The 22,602-nt window shown below is 34.7% G+C and overlaps 1 protein-coding gene across 1 annotated transcript in view; it reads right to left on the bottom strand.

The window, feature by feature from the left end:
• Window positions 1-2,985: 2,985 nt before the first annotated feature.
• The window catches only part of LOC128995486 (replication factor C subunit 5), a 78,788-nt gene continuing 59,171 nt past the window's right edge, over window positions 2,986-22,602 (bottom strand). Inside the window, exons 8-9 of the mRNA XM_054420535.1 lie at window positions 14,312-14,389; window positions 2,986-3,203 (exon numbers count right to left, since the gene is read on the bottom strand). Of these exons, the coding sequence (XP_054276510.1) occupies window positions 3,043-3,203; window positions 14,312-14,389 (239 nt within the window). The 3' untranslated portion in view covers window positions 2,986-3,042. The remainder of the gene's footprint in view (window positions 3,204-14,311; window positions 14,390-22,602) is intronic.

The raw sequence follows: 22,602 nt of genomic DNA on the forward strand, positions 1-22,602 counted from the left end.
GTGTATTCTGGTCGCCTTTACCAGTGCAGCCTTTTTCACTGTCTTTGTTTCGTCCCAATACGGGAAGAATGAGCGTACGCCTAGTATATGTATCATTTTTTTTTTTCCTAGGACACTAGGCACGAGCCCGGAATTGTTTTTCACATTACTTCAGGCTAGACCTAGGGGTTACGGCATTACTACTTAGATAAAATCCATTGATGATTTGGCGGAATTTGAACCCATGACCCCAGGAACCGGAGTCCCGCGCTCTAACCACTAGACCAGCTCGCTCCCCAGTATATGTGTCGATTAGCACAATATAACTTGAGCAAAAATTATCCGATTTTGATGGAATTTGGTATAAACATGTAAACCTACATTTATTCGAACGAGTTCACTAACCAGCGTGATTGGACTATGGGAACGGGGGTTTTTAGGGGGTTTTAAGGGGTAAAAATTGGTTTTTCCCATTTTCCAAAAAGAAAAAAGAAACTGTTGTAGTTTGCTTGTTTATGTTGTAGTTTATGCTTGAATATTTTGATCAAATTTGGAAGATGCATTCATATCATACTAAACTATTAACATTTGGAAAAAACCAATTTTTTACACTCCCTGTATGTTGCATCAAACCTAAGTACTCGTTAAACTAATTCTATTTAAATATGGAATAAATGTGATATTTTTAATTAAGGAGACATTTTAGTGTAAATCCAATCGAATCAGGCAAATAGAAATTCGCTTAGTCTGCAGGTTTGCTGTTGCAGGGGTATTTAAAGATACGATTCCCTCAGATTTATTTTGATGTTAAAAGTGTTTTTTCTTCTAATTCAAACCACTTTAACACTTTTTTTTACTAAACATAGATATACAGGTAAGTAGTTTAGTAAAAAGTCTGAACACCCCCTGGCCCATACTAGAAAAACTAAACTCGGCACACCTTTATGGCATGTTATGAAACACTTTTTGGGCATAAACGCCACTTGGTGTACATCTGGTGGAAACTCAAAATTTTAAAAGTTAAGCCCCATCGAGTGACCCCTCATTTAGAAGATCCTGGTAAAAGAAAACCAACAACACAAACTAGAGGTCTCTATCTCAATCCAGTAAAAAATTGCAGCTGATTGAAATATTTAGAAATCAGAATTAACTTGCAATTTTATATTCAACTAGCCGTACCCGCGGGCTTTGCCCCGCTTAACTTCATAAGTATTCGCAAGGCTCAATCACGTCCTGGTTGAAGTTCATTCGCTACGCTCACTCACCTTCAGGTTGAAAATCGATCGCTGCGCTCACTTGTTTTCAGGTTAGTTCGTTCGCTACGCTTACTCGCTTCCAGGTTGATGTTCGTTCGCTACGCTCACTCACCTTTTGGTTGCAAATTAGCTGTTGTCATAAATTTTAAAAAGTCATCCCTTTTATTGTTTACTAGCTGTAACCCGCGGGCTTTGCCCCGTTTAACTTCTTAATTTTCAAGATTATCTCGTTCGCATGGCTCAATCACGTCCTGGTTGAAGTTTGTTCGCTACGCTCACTCACCTTTAGGTTGGAGCTCGTTCGCTGCGCTCACTTGCCTTCAGGTTAGCTCGTTCGCTACGCTAACTCGCCTCCAGGTTGAAGTTCGTTCGCTACGCTCACTCACCTTTTGGTTGCAAATTAGCTGTTGTCATAAATGTAAAAGAAATAATAGTGCTGCACCCTGTTGGTAATCCTTGTAACTTTAATGCTATTGAACATCATAGAACAGAACCAACTTGTTTAATTGAAACAGCTGTTAAGATTCAATAATTCCATTTCTCATAAGGTTAACATGGGAAACTCCAGAGCCACTGGGGCGGAGCCCGAAAGGATTTTTGAAATAAGAATATGCCTATATGTTAATCGGGAATGTGAGCTATCATCATGCCAAATTTCAGCCCAATCCGACCAGTATTTTTCGAGTTTACTTTTCCCATACACACATACACACATACAGCAACCACCTCTTTTTTATAATAGTATAGAAGATAAACTTTGATAAAGGTTTAATATTTAACATTAAAGAATTTAAACGTTGTTGAGTGCACAGGTGTGCTGCGATTGGGGTTTAATACATTTGGACTTATTAAAAAGTAAATAGTTTGCTGTGCTGCACTCTGTAGAAACACTGTGGCACTATTTCAAATCATGACTAATGCTAATACAGAATGTTGTGATTATTCAAACCTACAAAACAGTTGGTGAAAGTAAACATCTGCTTTTAAATTATATTTATTTGTAAACATTGTAGATCAAAAAGTCTGACATTGGCCCACTTAAAACCCTCTAGGGCAGAGCCCTTTTGACGGATCTGCACCAAACTTCACTCGAACCATCCTTGAAAGATGCTTAACAATGCCTGAAAGTTTCATTACAATCTGTCTAGCGGTTTCGGAGTCCATAACGTATACACACACACACACACACACACACACACACACACACACACACACACACACACACACACACACATACATACATAGTTCCTCTTTTATAGATATAGATTTGCTGCCGTATTTTACTGTGTTAAGATAGAGACCTCTTTTTTGCGTTACTAGTTTTCTTTTATCATGACCTTCAAAATGACGGGTCACTCGATCGGTCTTAACATTTGAAATTTTTTAGTTTCCCCAAAATCCCTTATTTTGGGGATGTACACCAAGTGGTGGTTATGCCCTAAAAGTACTTCATAACATGCCATAAAGGTGTGCCAAGTTTAGTTTTTCTAGTATGGGCAGTTAAAAAATTAACAGGGGGTCTCCAGACTTTTTACTAACCCTGTATATTTGTAAACTATTACTTGTTCTATGTCACTTACTATATTATAGTACTTCACACTTCCCTATAAGGAAATTTGCTAAAATGCCTGAACTTTTACGTTTTTACGAATTCAGCAAAATTATAGATTTTTTTAAAATTGTGTTTATGGAATGAGTTTACTTACCATGTTAAGAAAGCTAGAAATTGACAAAACAAGAGTACAACTGATAAAGGGTAATTGTAATTATTTATCTCACAACAGAATTACAATCTTAGCTGATGATTCTAAGCTGCCACTTCTGGAATCTCTAGGTGTTGTCGGGCAAGATGAAATGCTCCAACCAAAGCACTCAGTTGCAAATTTTCTGGTGTTCCAGAGGTAAGGCGGTACTCAATGTCTGCTAATTTGACCAACAACTCTGAGAGGACGTCAGCAGGCAGTTCCACTGAAAGTTTAACAAGCTTTTTGTATTTATGTCCTAGAATGAGTCAATGGTAGTCCAATACAATATCTTTATAAGTATTTTACATCCTTGCAAAGAAATTAATTAGATGTACAAAAATCCGAGTCAACCAAAACGGTTCAATAAAATAATACCGGGCTAAAATATAAGTAATACGGTATGTAATGTAAAATGCTTTAGTAACTTCAGTTGTTTAGTTTAAAGTATTTTTCCTACACAGGGGTGCCCATCCCCCCAAAGGCTTATGACTCAAATCCCCCCCCCCCAAAAAAAACTGATCAAGAAACCCCCCCCCCCCCTTACAAATCAGTCGTAGAGTTCTGGGTTCAACCCATAAATCAAGTACACTTTAATCGTTCAGTAGCTTGTACATTTACCCACTTACCACTGATTATTGAAACAAAACATCTATATATTTAATACGATAGGCATATTTTTGTCATAATTGTTTTGGAGTGATGGTGCTACCGATCACCATGTCCAAGGTGTCGTTAGAAAGGTCTTAGCATGTAGTTTTGCCATCAATCAAAAAAACTTTGGAATTCCATCAGGGCTCTGCCCAGTGGCCTTCAAAGTTCCCATGTTATTCTTAGGGAGAAAATGTTTGTTTACATTTGAACAGATGAATACTTTGAAATTGACACTAATATTTGAAACAGCTGGTTATATTAAAATTTTGCACAAAATCAAAAAATAACCAAAAAAAGTTCGACATAATGGATACTATAAGACGTTGACCAGGACGGCCAATAGGAGGAGGCCGACGAACTTTAACTGGTAGACGCGATGGAAATACAAATGATACCATTGTCGTTGATAGCCGAATACAGCAAGCACCCTTCCGTGTTGGGTTTAAGTGTGCTCTCCAACAGCCGCCTGAAGATTTCACATTCAATTTAGGACTGTTGGATAATCGCTGCATAAGCTGTTGATTTTGGAAGACAAGGAGGTGGGTAGGACTACATCGGAAACAGAAGAAAGGAGATATTAGATGAGTGGCAAAAGCGTTGGGAGCAGAGTGGTTTATGTTAACGTTTTAAAGGTAAACGTTCGGATATATACCTAACATCAGAAAGAGACTGGAACAAGATTGGGAGATGGACCATTATGAAACGCAGTTTGTCACAGGACATGGAAAATTTCAAGGTGAATTTGTAGAGATTTCACCTGGTGGAAAGGAAGTATGTAGATGTGGAGAAATAAAAACCACGAGTCACGTATTTATACATTGTTCACTTCAGGAGACAAATAGGAGAGAACAGGAAGATGTCTTGGATAAAATAGGTCTAGAGATGAGAAAATAAAACATGATGAGTGACAAGGACACATTTGAGACGTTTAGAAAACTAGCTAGGGAAATAGGAAAAATCAGGGATACATACAGGCGTTAAAATAAAAAAAAGAAACAAACAAAAACTAAGAAAGAAAAGGAATGAAAACTTGCCCATGAAGGGGAGAGGAAAGGTTAGAGCGAATTTCAAAAAATGATCCCTATCGCTCAGGGCGGTATGGGGAAGTGAGTCGTGCTGTTAGGCTTTTGGACACATAATGTGTCTGGAAATATATTGCTGCTATGTGTAAGGCTATTTGTAGAAAATGTTAATTATATCGATCTGTTATGTGCATCTTGAGTATTTCCATAATCTTTGAGCTGAATATGTTAAAGTCATCAGAAATTATGACTGTTATTCGTTTTAAAATGAGGCCTGTAATACTTAGCAATTGCTCGAATTCGAGCAACAGGTACACTATTAATAGTTACAAACACATTGGCTAAATAAACTAAAAAATAGTATATCATTTTCAGTTGGTGCTAGAAAAAAAGTAAATTATAAAAAATTAAGTTTTATAAAATGTTCTTTAGTTGAATTGAAGCCAATGTTTAGTAAACACTCAATCTATCGAGGAAAGGTAATATCAGTTGCATAATGAGTTAATTTAAAATATAGGAGTAACACATTTTGCCTAACTACTAGTAGTACTCAACTCAGTGCATTCCAAAGTAACCATGCAAGAAACATACGTAAAAAATGCTACAAATTTGTTCAATAGGATGTGGAGACTGCTTGCAATATCCAAAGTCTTTTTTTTGCTACTTCTCAGCATTTTAACTTTTCAAGTTATGTAGAAACTGAAAGTCATGATTATAATATTGTTCAACAAAATCAAATTATGTACTGTAGTTGTGGAGTTCCCTAAAAATAGTAATTATGTGTATACTATCGTGTATACCACCTTGTTTTAATAAACATTAAAATTTTTATTTTTTAGAACAGTTATAGTGTATTTCTCAATGTGTTTCCCATGCTCTTTAAACTTTATCTCGCCACAAATAGGTCACTTTTAAATTTAGTAGTAAACTATATTTTCATCACACTGGGAAAACTACTTCATCAGACTTTAAAAAATCATCTGATATTTCGTAATCCATTAATTGTTTCTAAGTTAAACGCAATACGGCAGTACAATTAATTTTAGTGTAACATTCAGCTAATTGAACATCAACAAACTGTGTTTTGACCTAACCGGGAACTTCAGTTGTAACTTGTGTTTGTGTAAGTAATGTTTATGTCAGGAAAGGTGAGATGATCACTATTTGTTTTTGTCTTTTGAACTATTGAAAACAGAGTGATGACAAGTTTTTGTATCACCTTTGTCGGGGAAATAAATGTGCACTCGAGTTAGAGCCTAAATATCTCTGAGATGAATTATCCGATTTTGTTGAAACAAAAATTAATATAAGCTGGTTTAAATACATTTTACGTGGTGTCAATTAAAAAAATTTCCGTTTATTATAAAAATTTATATAGTTGAAAGATCCTAAAAAGTACTGGTTTTTAAGAAACTCTGCACTAAGACTGAAGTTTAAAATTTATTTGTAAACAAACCACTGAGCCAATCTTTCTGAAATGTTTATGGCTTATTGGTAGGTTTATTGTTAACATTTCCATGCATTTTAATCATTTTATTCACAATAGTTTTTATGCTGTTGTTAATTTTTAAAACGCATGCTAACATCGTTAATAAGACACTGACAATTTCGTTCAAAATACCATCATGTTTGCTATGACACAAGAAATAACACCAATATGACAGATTTATAATGCGAACAAAGGTTGTTTTTAAACAGATTTATATTTGTAGACAAAAATTTCTCCTGTGACTGGCAGCGGGCCGCCTGGTGTTTGTACGATATTTCCCAGCCGGGCGGGAGCACGTGCGAATCTGCGACGTTGCCGATGTGTACCTGGCTACCACACTGACATTGCTTAAGTATTCACTCACGGCAAACTAATGTGTAAATCATTATTTAGTTTACATAAATTTACTAACAAAATATTCACTAGTCATGAAACAAATACATTATAATAAGATATCTACAAATTAAAAAAACACCTTTGTTCACTGCGAACGCCTGTTCAGTGCGGCAAGCCTAGTCATCACTAACAGACGAGGAAGAATCGGCGACACCAATTTTGAATAATAACTTCTTTTAAAGTTTAATAGGCATTTCAAGTAAATTTTGTTGTAGTAATGAATGTAAAATGTAATGTAAATGTGACGATGTTTAATTAATATTTAATTAAAACACAATTAGTAACCCAGATGTGTCATTATATCATTACATATGAAATCCTTTAAAACAACTGTCCAACAAACAGCTATCTTCTACAGATGTTTAAAACTAACTTTATTTTCTATCAGTTAGTTTTTCAACTAACTAATAACTTCTATCAGTTACTTTTTAAACTAACTGAAGAGTAACTTCTATCAGTTGCTTTTTATGGGACTAACTTCCAACTTCTAACTAGTTAGAAATTTTGACTAACTTTCCCAACTATGCATTTTAGACCTACCACTTAGGGGCGGTTCACGAGTCACTGGTTATCCTTAGTTCGAGCGCAAAATCCAGTTATACCTTAGTGATTAATAAAAATAAAGCCAAACTTTAATTAAATTTTAATTAATAAATTTAGACAATAAATAACTTTGTGACATATTGACAACCCGAGATATAAATCTTTTAATAAAAACTGATTTCCTAAAAAGTCATTTTAAGATTGTTTTTTTCTCTTTTTTTTAGATATAGCCTCTGGATTGTTATTGAACATAATTAAATCTAAGGCTTACCTTACGATCCAATTTATTATATAGTGGAGACCTAGGTTTCTACATCGTAACGTTATCCATAGGTTAGCTAAACTTCTTGTTTGCCATCTCTTGCTTGAGATATTGTCGATTTGGTATAATTTGTACACACATTGATCACATATAAATATTTACAAAGACATAAATGGAAACAACATAGATGCATGGCCATGATCTTCATCTTTATCAAACCTAACCTCTGAAGTTGGGATGTGATGACTTTCGCTTCTAGCAGCATGGTCTTATCACTCCATAGAGTTATGTATTTTGTTGCAAACAGGTGTTTGATAATATTGTATTGTATTATTTATTTCTTATTTCAATTAATGAATCGAACATGATGTTAGCGGCGAAATTTTTTGGTCATTTAGTATGAGGGATGGGTCTGTTTTGGTAGCGTTATATATATGAAAATGTTCTATTGTATTTAGCTTGTTGCTTTTGGGGGCTTTATGCAAGATCTCTTAAGTTGGCATCTATTGAGGTGTATGAATGGTTTTCTGAAATTAGATGTTCGGAATAGGTTGATGAGCTGGCTGAGTTCTTTTTGGCTGAGTAATTTGCGGAAAAGTAAAAAAAGTCCTATTTTCACCCCCTCCCCCGACACTTAAAGCTTAAAGCTAGAGGTTAAAAAAAGGAATAATTTAGTATATTGAAGCGCTGTTGTATGTCTAATGGTTACAGAGAAAATTAAAAATACCCCCGTCGCAGCAAACCTGCATACTAAGCGAATTTCCATTTACCCGGCTTGATTTCTACTAATATATTCCCTATAAATTTTCAGATTTATTTCCTATTTAAATAACATTAATTTTAGTGAATAGTTAGGTTTGCTCCTACGGGGAAGATGTTGAGGTGTGTTTTTTTAATTGAAATATTGATAGCTTAGTATGAAATAAACCTAATTGCCAAATTTGATTAAAATATATCCATAAACAAGCAAACTAGAACAGTTTATTTATTCTCCATAAGAATAACATGGGAATTTTCAATTTTCAATTTTTTTAATTTTCTACGTAGTTAATGAACATTCAAAAACACTTCAATATACTAAATTATTTGTTTTTTTAAGCTCTTCAAAATAATTTAGAGAGATATTTAGAAAATTAAAGTTTTTAGGGTCAAAAATGAGAAAAACCCATTTTTACCCCATAAAACCCCCCATAAACCCCTGATCCCATGGTCCGATTATGCTGGTTCGCGAACTCATTCAAATAAATGTAGGTTTACACGTTTGTACCAAATTTCATCAAAATCGGATCAATTTTGCTCGTGTTATCGCGCTAACGGACACATATATAAATACAGTAGAACTCCGATTATCCGAATCAATAGGGACCAGACCACATTCGGATAATCAAATATTCGGATAATCGGAGTTTTACCGGAATTCCGGGAATTTTAAAGATAAATCCTAATTTTCGGTACTAAGTGAACTTTTAATTAATAATAAATTAAATCAGAACATTTTTACAGTTTAGAATGCTCTTAGTACAAGTATTCTATACATGTTATTAAGTTAATAGTTTAGCCAGTGTGTAATTTTGGTGTTCCATCAAAGTCCAAAATTACACACTGGCTAAATGTGTTTAATAACAATTCTTAGATATTTTGCAAAACTTATTACTGTAGCTTTACGTTTTTAAAATTGTTGAAGTAAGCGATTCGGATAATCGGAGATTCGGTTAATTGGAGTTCGGATAATTGGAGTTCTACTGTATATATAAATATAATTTTAATTTAGGTGTTCACGTAATAGGGCTGCTGATATATTAAATATTTAAGTAAATAAGTACAACTGAGCACCCTGAATATTATATTTTATAAAAAGAAGTGACATGTTTCGGACATTAGTCCATTTTCAAACTTCAAAATACATTAAACACTTAACTGTTGTTTATATTGTTTGTTTGTAAATAAATATAATGTATATATATATACAGATGATTTATTGAACTAGACAGGATTTGGAAAAACATTTTTGTTACTGATTATTTAATTTTAAAATTTGGTCAAAGATTGGGTTTCTTGAAGGAATTTGGCTATTTAAAAGATGATTTTTATTTTTTAGATTTTCTTCGTATATGAAATATTCTTCAGTTGAATCCATTCGATTTCCTTTGTTTAAAACTTAATTGTGGTTGGTCGATAAAAGGTGTTCAGCAAAGTTTAATTTCATGGATGTTCTGTTGTTACTCTTAAGAGCTTGAATGTGCTCTTTGAATCTAGATTTAAAAGAGCGTCCTGTCTGACCAATGTAGAAGTGTTCACAATCAGTGCAGTTAATTTTGTAAATGCCAGATTTGTCATAGATGTCTTGATGTTCTTTATTTGTATTAATGTTATTTGTTATCATATTGAAAGCGTTATTTTTTGTTTTAAAGCCAATTTTGTATTCAGAATTTTGAAAAGTTTTTCTTGTAGTCCTGTTAAGAGTTGTATTGAATGGATACTAATGAATTTCTCTTTCTTCTTTCTTTCTTTGTTGTGTTCTTGATTTTGATTTTTCTTTCTTTTGATGTTTCTAATCATATTGTAGATAATGTTTTGCTTATATCCATTCCTTAATGCTAAGTATTTAATTTTGTTTAATTCTATCTCGTAATTTTTCTTTGTCATTAGAATGTTCAAAAGACGATTTAGCATGGATCTGAGAGCAGATAGTTTGTATTTCCAAGGATGGTTAGAATTTGATGGTATCATTAGGTCTGATTGAGTTGGTTTTCTGTAAATTTTGAAATCGTGTTTGTTTATGTTTTTTGAAATAGTTAGGTCGAGATAGTTTATTTCATTATCGTTAATTTCTTGGATAAATTTTATTTTCTTGGACAATGTGTTCAAATATTTAAAAAAATCTTTACTTTCCTCTTCATTTCCTTCAAAAAGGCAAATGACATCATCCACATATCTGTACCAATATTTGATTTTTGAGTGGTATGGATTTAAATCATTGTTAATTTTGTTTTCTTCCAAATTATGTATGTAAATATCAGCTATCAAACCAGATAAAGGGGACCCCATTGCCAAGCCTTCTCTTTGTTGGAAGAATTTTTGATCAAACGTAAAATAATTTTGGTTTAGACATGTTTCTGTCAGTTTTGTGATTTCTTTAATTTCTTGTTCAGAAAGGATGTTGCTATTTTCTAAATCATGTTTTAATATCTTCAAAGTTTCTTTTGGGGGAATGTTGGTATACATGTCCTTGATATCAAAAGATATAAATTTTGAATGTGTTGGTATTTCTTGATTTGTTATTTTGCTAACAAGTTCAATGTTGTTTTTATGCTGTAGTTTGTATCCCAATTAAGAATGTTTTTAATTTTATTATTTAGGTAACAGGGTTGCCACCAAAGTGAGATAAAAAAATTCATGCATAATTCAAGGTTTTCATTGGTAGTTTTGAAAAATTCATGGGGTATATGCTCGCACAATTTCACCATAAAAGAGTGTTGCCTAGTTCAGAATTTTACATTAATTTATCGACAATATATAGTTTAGTGTGCTACTATCAAATAAAACACATTTCATGCGTTTATTTTAGAGTTAAAAATAAGAATTTAATATAATTTATCCAGTCTAAAAAAAGTAAAATCACAGATGAAAAAGGATATTAATAAAAATCTTGTGTGTAATAATACGATGTAATTATTTAAAAAATTGAAACATCTGATTTAACAACATCATAGGCCTAATGATAAATTCAAACGTTAGAAGAAATAATAAATACTAAAAAAATAAGTCGGATTGGTAGTTAGGTCTAGGCCTAACCTAAAAAACATTGCATCTAAACATAAAAGGTTTAACCAGCAATGGCCTACAACTTTACTGTCTGAACATCAAATTAAGATAATAGGCTACTATAAAAACAAATGTTAAGAACATGATCAAGAAACGGTTATCTTAGTAATGGGCCATATCTAGGCCTACTAAAACGCACATGCAATTTATTACTTTATACAGTAACACAGTAGGCTAGCCTACAACATTGTAATCCAAAGCTGAATCTAGGCTAAGTTAGGCCTGAACCAACTTTTATTTATTGAGAAGATTAAAGGTTACCGACTGACTGATAATAACACTCTAAAAAGGTAAGATTATGTAAATAAATATTTAGTTAAAGCTAAGAACGAAACAAAAGTTATGGAATGTATGTAAGTTTAGACATAGGCTAACTTACATTAAGTAATAAAAAAATAATTAATTACATTACAGAAAAGGTTAAAATAAACTTAGTTAGGAGGATGTTTCTCCAGATTGGATCAGTTTATATATTATTATTTGCCTACACAGGTTCAAATCACAGTTAAAACAATTATTTATTTAAATTTACATCTCATTAGTTAGATTCGTATTGACTGAAAACACCTAGTTATATGCTTCAACAAAACATTTACCAATCATTTTAGCCTCTGGATTGCTTATATATTAATTGATATTAATATATAAAAAAACATATATAAAATCCTATATATAAAATATATAAAATAATATATAAAATAATATATAAAATATATAAAATCCTAAAAAACAGGATTGCTAAGGTAAGGCCTTATAATATCAATTAAAACATTTACATTTACCTTCCTCAGAACGAAATCACCATTTTTCAGCACAACATTGACTTCTTGCAACTTAGGCCTAAATAAATAAACTTAATCTCACGTTGTAACACATTTACTAGGTGTAACACATTTAAACACTGACAGTAGTTTGAAATGACGACATATTTGACCAAAACAAACACAGCAGACGATTAAGTTCCAGCCGGCGCAAGCCATTTTGACCTTTATGGCAAGGCAAGGTACTTCTTATTTTAACGTTGTTAAGTATCGGAAGTATAATATATCAGTAATAAAAAATATTTAATCTGAACACTTGTTCCACTGAGTGTTGGGTAATCAATTATAAGAAGCACAAAACGGAATCACGAGTGCAACAAGTGATCTTACTGTCCAGTGTCCACCACTACTTCAAACGTTTGACTCGTTTCTAAGTTTCAGATCAGTTTAAAACTTTTAGGTTATGGTTACTCTGAATTTCCTTCCACACGAACACTAGAGTAGAGAGTAGAGAATGAGAGCGAGCATCAATTCCGATTGTCGATGTTTTCGAAACATCGATGTCTTTTCTATCGATGTTCGAAGTTATTTGTTTACATCGATGGTAGATTACCGAACCGATGATTTGGTTTGTTACATCGGTCTTTTAGGCCAACAAAAGTAATGAAATATTGATGTTTTCCGTAACTGAATTGTATTGGTTTTAGGTTAATTGGCTGTTTCAGTGCAGAGAACAGACGAGAAACTCGGAACAAACATCGATGTGATCGATGTTTTAGCTCCGAAAGCATCGATTTTATCGGTAGATCGGTACTCGGTAGAGATGGGCGTTATAACATAACAGGATGAATAACAGTGTTGCGGCCACGGCAACGTTATCGCGGCAACACGTTGCGGAGAACTCCCTGTTATTATAATAACGTATCTATCTACACAATGTTGCAGGAAAGCCGCGCGGACAACGAAAACGAAAACATGCATTGCCATTAGTGCCGTTGCCGCAACGTTACCAGAGCAACGATAACTTCTGAAACGAACTAGAATAACGCATCCTGTCTGGACAACGCGGCAACGCCCGACTCCCGACTAAAACTGAAAACTGAACTGATCAACCGACAATGATAGCTGAACGCCGCAACACCGACCGGCGGACAACGGTTTATAGCGGCAACGAGTTGGCAATCGTTATTGAAATAACAGGTTGCCGCAACACGTTATTGGGCAGCTGCGTTATCGTTAATCGTTATAACCGTTGCCGGAAAACAACGATAATTCCCATCTCTAGACTACTCGGCTGACGTCGGTTACGATCGGATTTGACCTTGAATAAACTACGCAATCGTTTCTGTTCGTGGCATGGCAACAAAACTTTTTATCTCGACACTCCCACTTTGACGTTTTATCTCGGTGTTCATTTCGAGAATGGTTTTAATACGGAGTATTTGATTCAGCACATTTAGGGGTTTTGGCTGAATTGTTAATAATGATTTTGAGAATTCATGGTCCAATGACGAAATTCACGCATAATTCACGCACTTTTTCATGGTCACCTAAATTCACGCATAATTCACGCTTTTCAAGGTTTTCATGGCTGGTGGCAACCCTGGGTAACTACAAAGTTTGTATGTGGGTGCTGATCTAAAATTTACAATAGGTCTTATTGGTATATCAATTTTGTGTCTTTTAGGGAGTCCTATCAACATTGGAGCTTTAGGATTTATTATTTTCAAATCAGATTTTTCTTGGTTTGAGAGATCGTCTTTTGATAATTTCAATGACATGCATTCAATTCATCCTATGCTATTAACATTTGTTTAAAAAACTTTTACCTTCTCCGTAGCAGCAAACCTAAGCACTCATTAAATCTACAGTAGACTCCCTCTTATCCGGACACCTTTTAATCGGACATCTTTTTAACCGGACTACACTCGGCGGAAATGACATCTCTTTAACCGGAAAATTTTTATCAGCATATTGGTTTAACCGGACTAGATCGGCAGGAAGTGGGTGGTACTGAAACGACTGTTCTTGTGGGAAAGATTTGAGACCATTGATCACAAGTCTAAATACAATGCTCTCCTAAATTTAAGTCGAATATCACAGTAAACGGTCCGTCCGTTTTATCAAGTTTTTGGGGACGTTGGTTTAACCGGAAAAATCTATATCCGGACTGGCCTCAGTCCCAAGGAGTCCGGATAAGAGGGAGTCTACTGTAATGATATTTAAATTGGAAATAAATAAAAGTCTTATTTATGGAAATATTTTAGTTGACAGACAAGTTGGAATTCACTTAGTCTGCTGGTTTGCTGTGGCGGGGGTATTTTATACATGGCTTACTTTAAAAATCTAACAAGAAAAAAATTAAATTACAAATTTACTCACCTCTGTGTAGGAAATGGTGAACTTCGGTTAAAATGTCTTGCAAAGCCAAACCTTTTAATACTTTAAGGTCTTGGATCTCTGAAAATATATGCGTAATCTATAAATAAATATATAATTTCAATCAATACTAATATGTAAAAGCAAAAGGATATTTTTTATTTGATTTCTCAGATAATGCTTTATGTAATGGTATTTGAAACACTGTGTGTAGTAAGTGTAAGTGTGTAAAAACACATAATTTACATAGCCTATATACAATTATTTCTCAAAAAGACTATATTTATCAATGTGTGATTCAAATCATATGTTTTGTTTGTTTATACATATTTTAAAAACAAACTTATAAATATTACAGTCCACTGCTACTTTCAATAAACATGTACTAGATATTTTCTATCTTTTATTTTACAATTCAAATCAATTTCACTTTACATTTTGGTCAAAACGAGCCGGATTTTAATCCAGTATGATTCATTACAGTTTTTATTATTTTCAGTAAAGTATTTTTTTCAATTTTTCAATCAACAACTTGACAAAAGTACATAGCTAGCAACTAGCATTTTCCAAGACAAAATGGATGCATTAATAAAGAAAAGAAGCACAATCAAGGCACAACTAACAAGATTTGAACATTTCTTGGAAAATTCCATTGATTCTCCCGGATTTTTGAATGAACTATGCGTCAGGCTTCCCAAGGCAGAGACACTTCTTGACAAATTTGACTTCATCCAACAGGACATCGAACTGGAGGATGACGAGGATGCCCAACAGGTAGAAAGGGAAACCTTTGAATCGGCATACTACAAAATAATAGGTAAGGCCAAATCATTCACTACAAACAATCAGAATACTTCAATTCAAATGAAAACTTCAGACAAGGTTTCAGGGCCTAAACTAAACCTACCGGTATTAAATCTGCCATCCTTTGATGGATCTTTTGACGATTGGTTTCCGTTTTCTGATATGTTTTCGGTGATGATCCATTACAATGAATCTCTAACAGACGTTGAAAAATTGCACTACCTTAAATCTTGTTTGAAAAAGAAGCTTTTGACGTAATTTCATCTTTGGAGTTAACTTCCACTAACTATGCAGTAGCTTGGAACCTCATTCAAGAGAGGTATAACAACAAAACATTAATAGTTCAAAAACATGTTCACTCTCTGTTCAATCTACCAAAGTTAGAAAAAGAATCTGTCCAATCTTTAAGAGAGCTGATCAACAGTTCCAACAAGCACATTCGTGCATTGAATGCACTTGGAGAACCCACTGACAAATGGGATACTCTACTTATTCATTTGATTTCTTCCAAATTTGATCCTGTCACATTCAGGAATTGGCAAGATAATCTTAAGCCTAATAGCTTTCCAACAATGCAAGACCTAAATGATTTCTTAAATCATAGGTTTCATATACTTGACTCTATTCATTATAATAACAGTAAGCCTTTAGTTGCTCCACTGCCTAAACATAATGATGTTAACTCTGTCAAACATAAACCTACTTCTGTTTCTGGGTTTCAAAACAAGTCATGGTCATCACGACAGCCATGCTTGTCATCTTCAGAACCTAAATGTGAACTGTGCCAGTCCTCACATTTTGTATTTCAATGTGAACAATTTCACAACCTAGCAATACCTGATAGAATAAACAAGGTAAGAAGCTTAAATTTGTGTAACAACTGTCTGAAATTTCACAAAACTAATCAGTGTAAAAGTAAGAGTGTTTGCAAATCTTGTGGAAGAAGACACAACACTTTACAAAGACAGTTGTGGTAAGAACAGTCAACCACACTCAGATAACAAACAGTTATCCACAGGGGATAATAAACAGGTTATTTCTGTAGGCGCATCAGCCAATGATCAATCCTCTAGCAGACCAACTCAGACTATCCTTTCTACAGCTATTGTTGATGTCATCAGTCCTAGAGGTAAGATTGTTTCATGTAAGGCATTACTTGATTGTGGATCACAATCAAACTTCATTTCAGAATCACTCTGTAAGCGATTACAAGTAAACAAAAGACAGGCTTCAGTATCAATAACAGGCATCAATTGTAATACAACTTCTGTCAACCATGTCGTAAATGTTACAGTCAATTCTAGAAATTCTGAATTCACTACACAAATGGACTTTCTAATTCTTCCCAAACTTACAGAAAAGTTACCAGGGAGTGTTTTATTCAATCATTCAACTCAGATTCCCCCTGATGTCGCTCTTGCAGATCCTTATTATTATAACCCATCAAAAATAGACATGATCCTAGGGGCTCAAGCGTTTTGGGACGTTCTTGGTGACAAAACAATACAGTTATCAGTCAATGGTCCATCTCTTAGGGAAACTAAATTAGGATGGTTAGTCACAGGGAATGTAGAAGTAAGAAAACACGTTTCTGACGACAATCATACATACTTTGTATCATCTCTAGACTTGTTAAACAGTAATATTCAACGTTTCTGGGAATTAGAAGATTATCAATCTCAATCCACTTTAACTGGGGAGGATCTTCTTTGTGAAGAACATTATGAATCTACAACCATGCGCGACACAAGCGGTAGATACGTCGTAAAGATTCCTTTAAAGGATACTGTTTCCGATCTAGGTGATAACAAACAAATCGCTTTCAAACGGTTTGCTACTCTTGAAAACAGACTTGCCAAAAACTTTAAGTTGTACAATGACTACAGGGATTTTATGAGTGAATATGAAAGGCTAGGTCACATGCAATGTATTGGGGAACTCAGTAAAAGTTGTGGTCCTGCATGTAGTATTTGAACATGTAGATCTTCTGCAATTAACCGTGTTAGCCTATGTTTGTGATCAAGAATAATTGGATGTTTATTATCAACACTTAAAGTTGAATGTTTCAGTCGACCACCTACTCTGATCAGCCCTTTCCGATCTAGGTGATAACAAACAAATCGCTTTCAAACGGTTTGCTACTCTTGAAAACAGACTTGCCAAAAACTTTAAGTTGTACAATGACTACAGGGATTTTATGAGTGAATATGAAAGGCTAGGTCACATGCAATGTATTGGGGAACTCAGTTCAGCTAGCATGCCTCATAAAAGTTTATCACAATCATATTTTATTCCACACCATGCTGTTATTAAGGAATCATCTACCACAACAAAATTACGTGTTGTTTTTGACGCTTCTGCTAAATCTTCAACTGGTCTTTCACTTAATGATGTTTCAATGAATGGCCCCAGAGTACAAGATGAACTATTTTCTATTATTTCCCGATTCAGAATGCATAAATACGTCTTCACAGCTGACATTGAGAAAATGTATCGTCAGATACAAATCGATCCCTCTCAACACAGCCTTCAATCCATTTTGTGGAGATCACACACTTCTGAACCAATTAAGGTCTTTCAACTAAAGACAGTCACTTATGGAACCAAAAGCGCTCCATATCTAGCAACCCGAACACTCCAACAACTTGCACTAGATGAAGTTTCAATTTTTCCAATCGCGTGCAAAACAGTGCACAATGATTTCTATGTCGATGATGTTCTAAGTGGAGCACATACAATCGAATCAGCACTACGTCTTCAAAGTGATCTCATTGAACTGCTATCCAAGGGTGGTTTTCATTTAAGAAAGTGGTCATCAAATCATGTTGATTTACTAAAGAACGTTCCTGAATCAGATATTGAAGCTCATCCTGAACACAATTTAGACATAAACAACTCACTAGTCAAAACACTGGGTTTAATGTGGGATACCGCTCATGATGTATTCAAATATTCACTATCACAAGATACTCAACCACAAAACATTACAAAACGCCAAGTTCTGTCGGAAATAGCCAAGATATTTGATCCTTTGGGATTAATTGGACCTGTCATTCTCTTAGCTAAACTTATAATGCAACAACTGTGGAAGGAAAACTTAGATTGGAATGACAAAATTCCCTCGCATTTGAATAATCGATGGCTTGAGTTTCATGCATCATTAACTAATTTGAACAAACTATCAATAAACAGATATGTATTGTCATCCAATGAACCTGCAACTGTAGAACTTCATGGATTTTGTGATGGATCCATGGCTGCTTATGGAGCTTGTGTTTATCTTAGGTGTCAAGATGTAAAAGGAGAAACAAATGTGACGTTAATTTCATCAAAGTCTCGTGTTGCTCCATTGAAGGTGACTTCAATTCCAAGATTGGAGCTTTGTGGCGCTTTGCTACTAAGTCAATTAGCCCAAGTTCTCATCAAAGCATTGAACATTGATACTAATAATGTTTATTATTATTCTGACTCTACTGTTGTTCTTTCTTGGATCAATTCCCCATCGTCTCATTACAGTACATTTGTTGCAAACAGAATCTCAACAATTCAATCCCTAACAAACATAAGCCATTGGAATCATGTTGTTGGCACTGAAAATCCTGCAGACCTAATATCTCGCGGCTCTTTGGTTCAACCCCTCTTATCGTCATCTCTCTGGTGGAATGGACCACAATGGTTATCTGGAGAACATCAATTTTGGAAGGAAGGCTCAAACTTTCGACTTGATACAAGTGTCAACTCACTTTTAGAATTGCGTAAGGCAAATACTGTAACAGCCGTCTCTTTAAAGGTTCATGGTCATGATATATTTAGCAAGTATTCATCATTGCAGAAACTTGTACGAGTTGTAGCATATTGTCTAAGGTTTTATAAAAATACAAAATCCAAGGATTGTCTCACAGGTTCACTTACATGTTCAGAAATAAATGATTCGAGACTTTCTCTTATAAAACTAGCTCAATCTCAATCATTCTCCCATGAACTGAAAACATTGAAGGAAAACAATTCTGTTGATAAATCAAGCAAACTCTTACAGCTAAATCCTTTTCTTGATGACCAAGGGCTGATCAGAGTAGGTGGTCGACTGAAACATTCAACTTTAAGTGTTGATAATAAACATCCAATTATTCTTGATCACAAACATAGGCTAACACGGTTAATTGCAGAAGATCTACATGTTCAAATACTACATGCAGGACCACAACTTTTATTGAGTTCCCTTCGAGAAACTTATTGGCCGTTAAATGGCAGAAGTTTAGTCAGAAGTGTGGTTCACAAATGCCTGAAATGCTTCAAGACTAAACCTAAGGCTACCAATCAACTAATGGGACAACTACCTCAAAACAGAGTTCAACCTTCAAGACCATTCTCCCATTGTGGATTAGATTATTTTGGACCTGTATATATACATGCAAGCAACAACAAAAGGACTAAGGTTACAAAAGCATACGTTTCTCTGTTTGTGTGTTTCACTACAAAGGCCATTCACCTTGAACTAGTTGAGGATTTAACGACAAATTCGTTCCTTGCTGCCTTAAGGCGGTTTGTATCTCGCAGAGGGAAACCATACAAAATTTACTCGGATAATGCTAAAACATTTGTTGGTGCGGACAAGGAACTACAAGAGTTGAAACATTTGTGGTGTTCAGATGATCACAACAGCCAAGTCCTGTCAATTTTAGCTACACAAGGGATCACTTGGAGTTTCATCCCCCCTCATTCACCAAATTTCGGAGGGCTATGGGAAGCTGGAGTGCGGTTAGTGAAATACCACCTTAAGCGAATAGTTCAAAATACAAAATTAACTTTCAATGAAATGTACACTTTATTAGTACAAATAGAAGCTTGTGTCAATTCACGCCCTTTAACACCTTTGTCTAGCGATCCAAATGATCTTACTCCCTTAACACCTGCTCATTTCCTAATTGGAACTTCTTTCACCAGTGTTCCGGAACCTAATCTTAAAGATCTGAAATTAAATAGACTTTCTCGATGGCAACATGTTCAACAACTCTCGCAGCATTTTTGGAACCGCTGGTGCAAGGAATATCTTAACCAACTGCAGAAAATGTCAAGGTGGAATACATCAAGACCTAACATAAAAATTGATGATATAATGCTTATTCAAGACGACAATTTACCACCTTGTACTTGGAAAATTGGGCGAGTGATCGCAGTGCATCCAGGAAAAGACAATTTTGTGCGAGTTGCTACATTACAAACAAAGGATGGACTAATTAAAAGATCAATTTCAAAACTGTGCCCTTTACCAGGTCAAGAAATGGATTGAAATAACAAAATTTAATATTTCAAGGGGCCAGAATGTGTAAAAACACATAATTTACATAGCCTATATACAATTATTTCTCAAAAAGACTATATTTATCAATGTGTGATTCAAATCATATGTTTTGTTTGTTTATACATATTTTAAAAACAAACTTATAAATATTACAGTCCACTGCTACTTTCAATAAACATGTACTAGATATTTTCTATCTTTTATTTTACAATTCAAATCAATTTCACTTTACAGTAAGTGAAATGAGTACGTCAAATGACATGAATAAAATGTATTCATGACAGTGGATGAAAAAAACTCTGTGCTATAAAGTACATTGATGCTGATTAAACAGCCAAAAATGTTGCTTCCAAGACAGGAACAAAACAGCTACTGGAAAAATGAAAAAGTATTGAGAACGAATATGAGAATGAGATTTTTATTTGCCAGTTAATATTCCATACAAATACATTGGCACGTCATATTAGTCATAACATAACATTAATTAAAATCCTGTGGAGTCAGTGTTCTTGACATATAATCTTCTTATTGAGTATAATGGCTGATTACAAAGAAAGTTATTTATTTTAATCTTCAAATCCTTACCACTAAGTAATCTTATAGCTATTGGTAACTTGTTATAAAATTTACTGCTTAAAATTAATGGTTTGTTATCAGTCTTAGCAAGTCTAACATAAGGAAGATTTATATTACATTTATGACGAGTATTATGGCAGTGTGCCCATTAAAAACAATAAAAAAAAATGCACAAGCAAGAAACAAAAAAAAACTGGAAAATCCTGGTACTCCCCTGAGCTTCAACAGATGAAGGAAAGTGTTATGGCCTACCGTACAGTCCACATGAATATGAAGACCGAAGCTTCCTATGGAGCATATAAACATGTCAGGAACCAATACAAATTGCAGGTAAACCAAGCTAAGCTAAATTTATTGACAACTTAAGCAACAAATGTCAGGTCCGTGAAGTTAGCCCCCCCCCCCCATAAAAGCACTAACAATTAAACTAGTATTAATGGTTAGTGCTTCGTTAGTGCTGGTTAGTGCTTCAACTCCCATCGTTAGTGCTCTTACGGTTCAGGAGCTATAACCGAAAAACTGTGGGGGGGGGCCAACTTCCGTGAAGTAGTAATATGTGAGCACTAACTTTTAAAACTGTACCAACGGTTAGTGCTTCGTTAGTGCTGGTTAGTGCAACTCAACTCCCATCGTTAGTGCTCTTACGGTTCAGGAGCTATAACCAAAAAACTGTGGGGGGGCCAACTTCACGGAAGTTAGCCCCCCCCCCAGTAGTAATATGTTTTAGGTAACTTACTTACTACTCTTACTAGGTAACTTACTTACTTACTACTTACTTACTAAAATGTACTTACTTAAGTTACATTTTAGGTAACTTAAAACAGTTACCTACGCACTTGTAGCCACCACTTTGTCTTTCCTCCAAGAGAGAAGTGAAAGATCTTACGACCAAGCAAGTGCTGCGTCAAGGGAACTAACTCAAAATGTTCTAAGAATCTCCACTGCAGCAGTAGTGTTCTATATACTGTAGGCGACATTACGTCTGAAGCTTCTATAACCAGTCATTTTCACGATTGTATTTTTTCGTGTGTTTTACATTGAAGTTTTGATGATCTAGGTAAGTCAAGTATGTTAATCACTATGTAGTTAAATCAAGGTCCTAGCCTAACATAGTTGTATGTCTATAGATTTAGAGCGTTTAGTATTTTTTTCGTTAGGCCTATGCATAAATTGTACCTTGACTGTCTCAATTGTTATCATTTGAACCACAGTAATTGTTACGTCTGAACTATGTCGGTATCTTCTTTTCGATTTGTCATGTAGCCGAATTCACAATACGGTCATATTTAACTCCACGCCACGGCATTTGAAGTGGAAAAACTCCCACCAACACATCTGTCTGTGTTCGTCTTGCGTCTTGGCAGACAGTCAGTCAGTGGCGCCGGGCGCCGTTTGGTTTGGAATCAGTACTGTCGCCGGCGACACACATTCACTTATTGCCTACCCACAGTGGTGGTCCTATGGTTTCATTTTGTTGGGATATTATCACCGGGGGGGTGTGGATGAAAATTTCCTCTAGAAAAAAAGGGTGGTCAAGGGCTGAAAATGTAAAATTGAAAGTTTAAAGACGTACTTTATAGTATTTTAGCTCTACAATATATTCTAGCTAATA

This window comes from Macrosteles quadrilineatus, unplaced genomic scaffold (genome assembly GCF_028750875.1).
Source record: "Macrosteles quadrilineatus isolate MER2022 unplaced genomic scaffold, UCM_ALF_1.0 Scaffold_1__1_contigs__length_201487025, whole genome shotgun sequence".
Taxonomy (NCBI): domain Eukaryota; kingdom Metazoa; phylum Arthropoda; class Insecta; order Hemiptera; family Cicadellidae; genus Macrosteles; species Macrosteles quadrilineatus.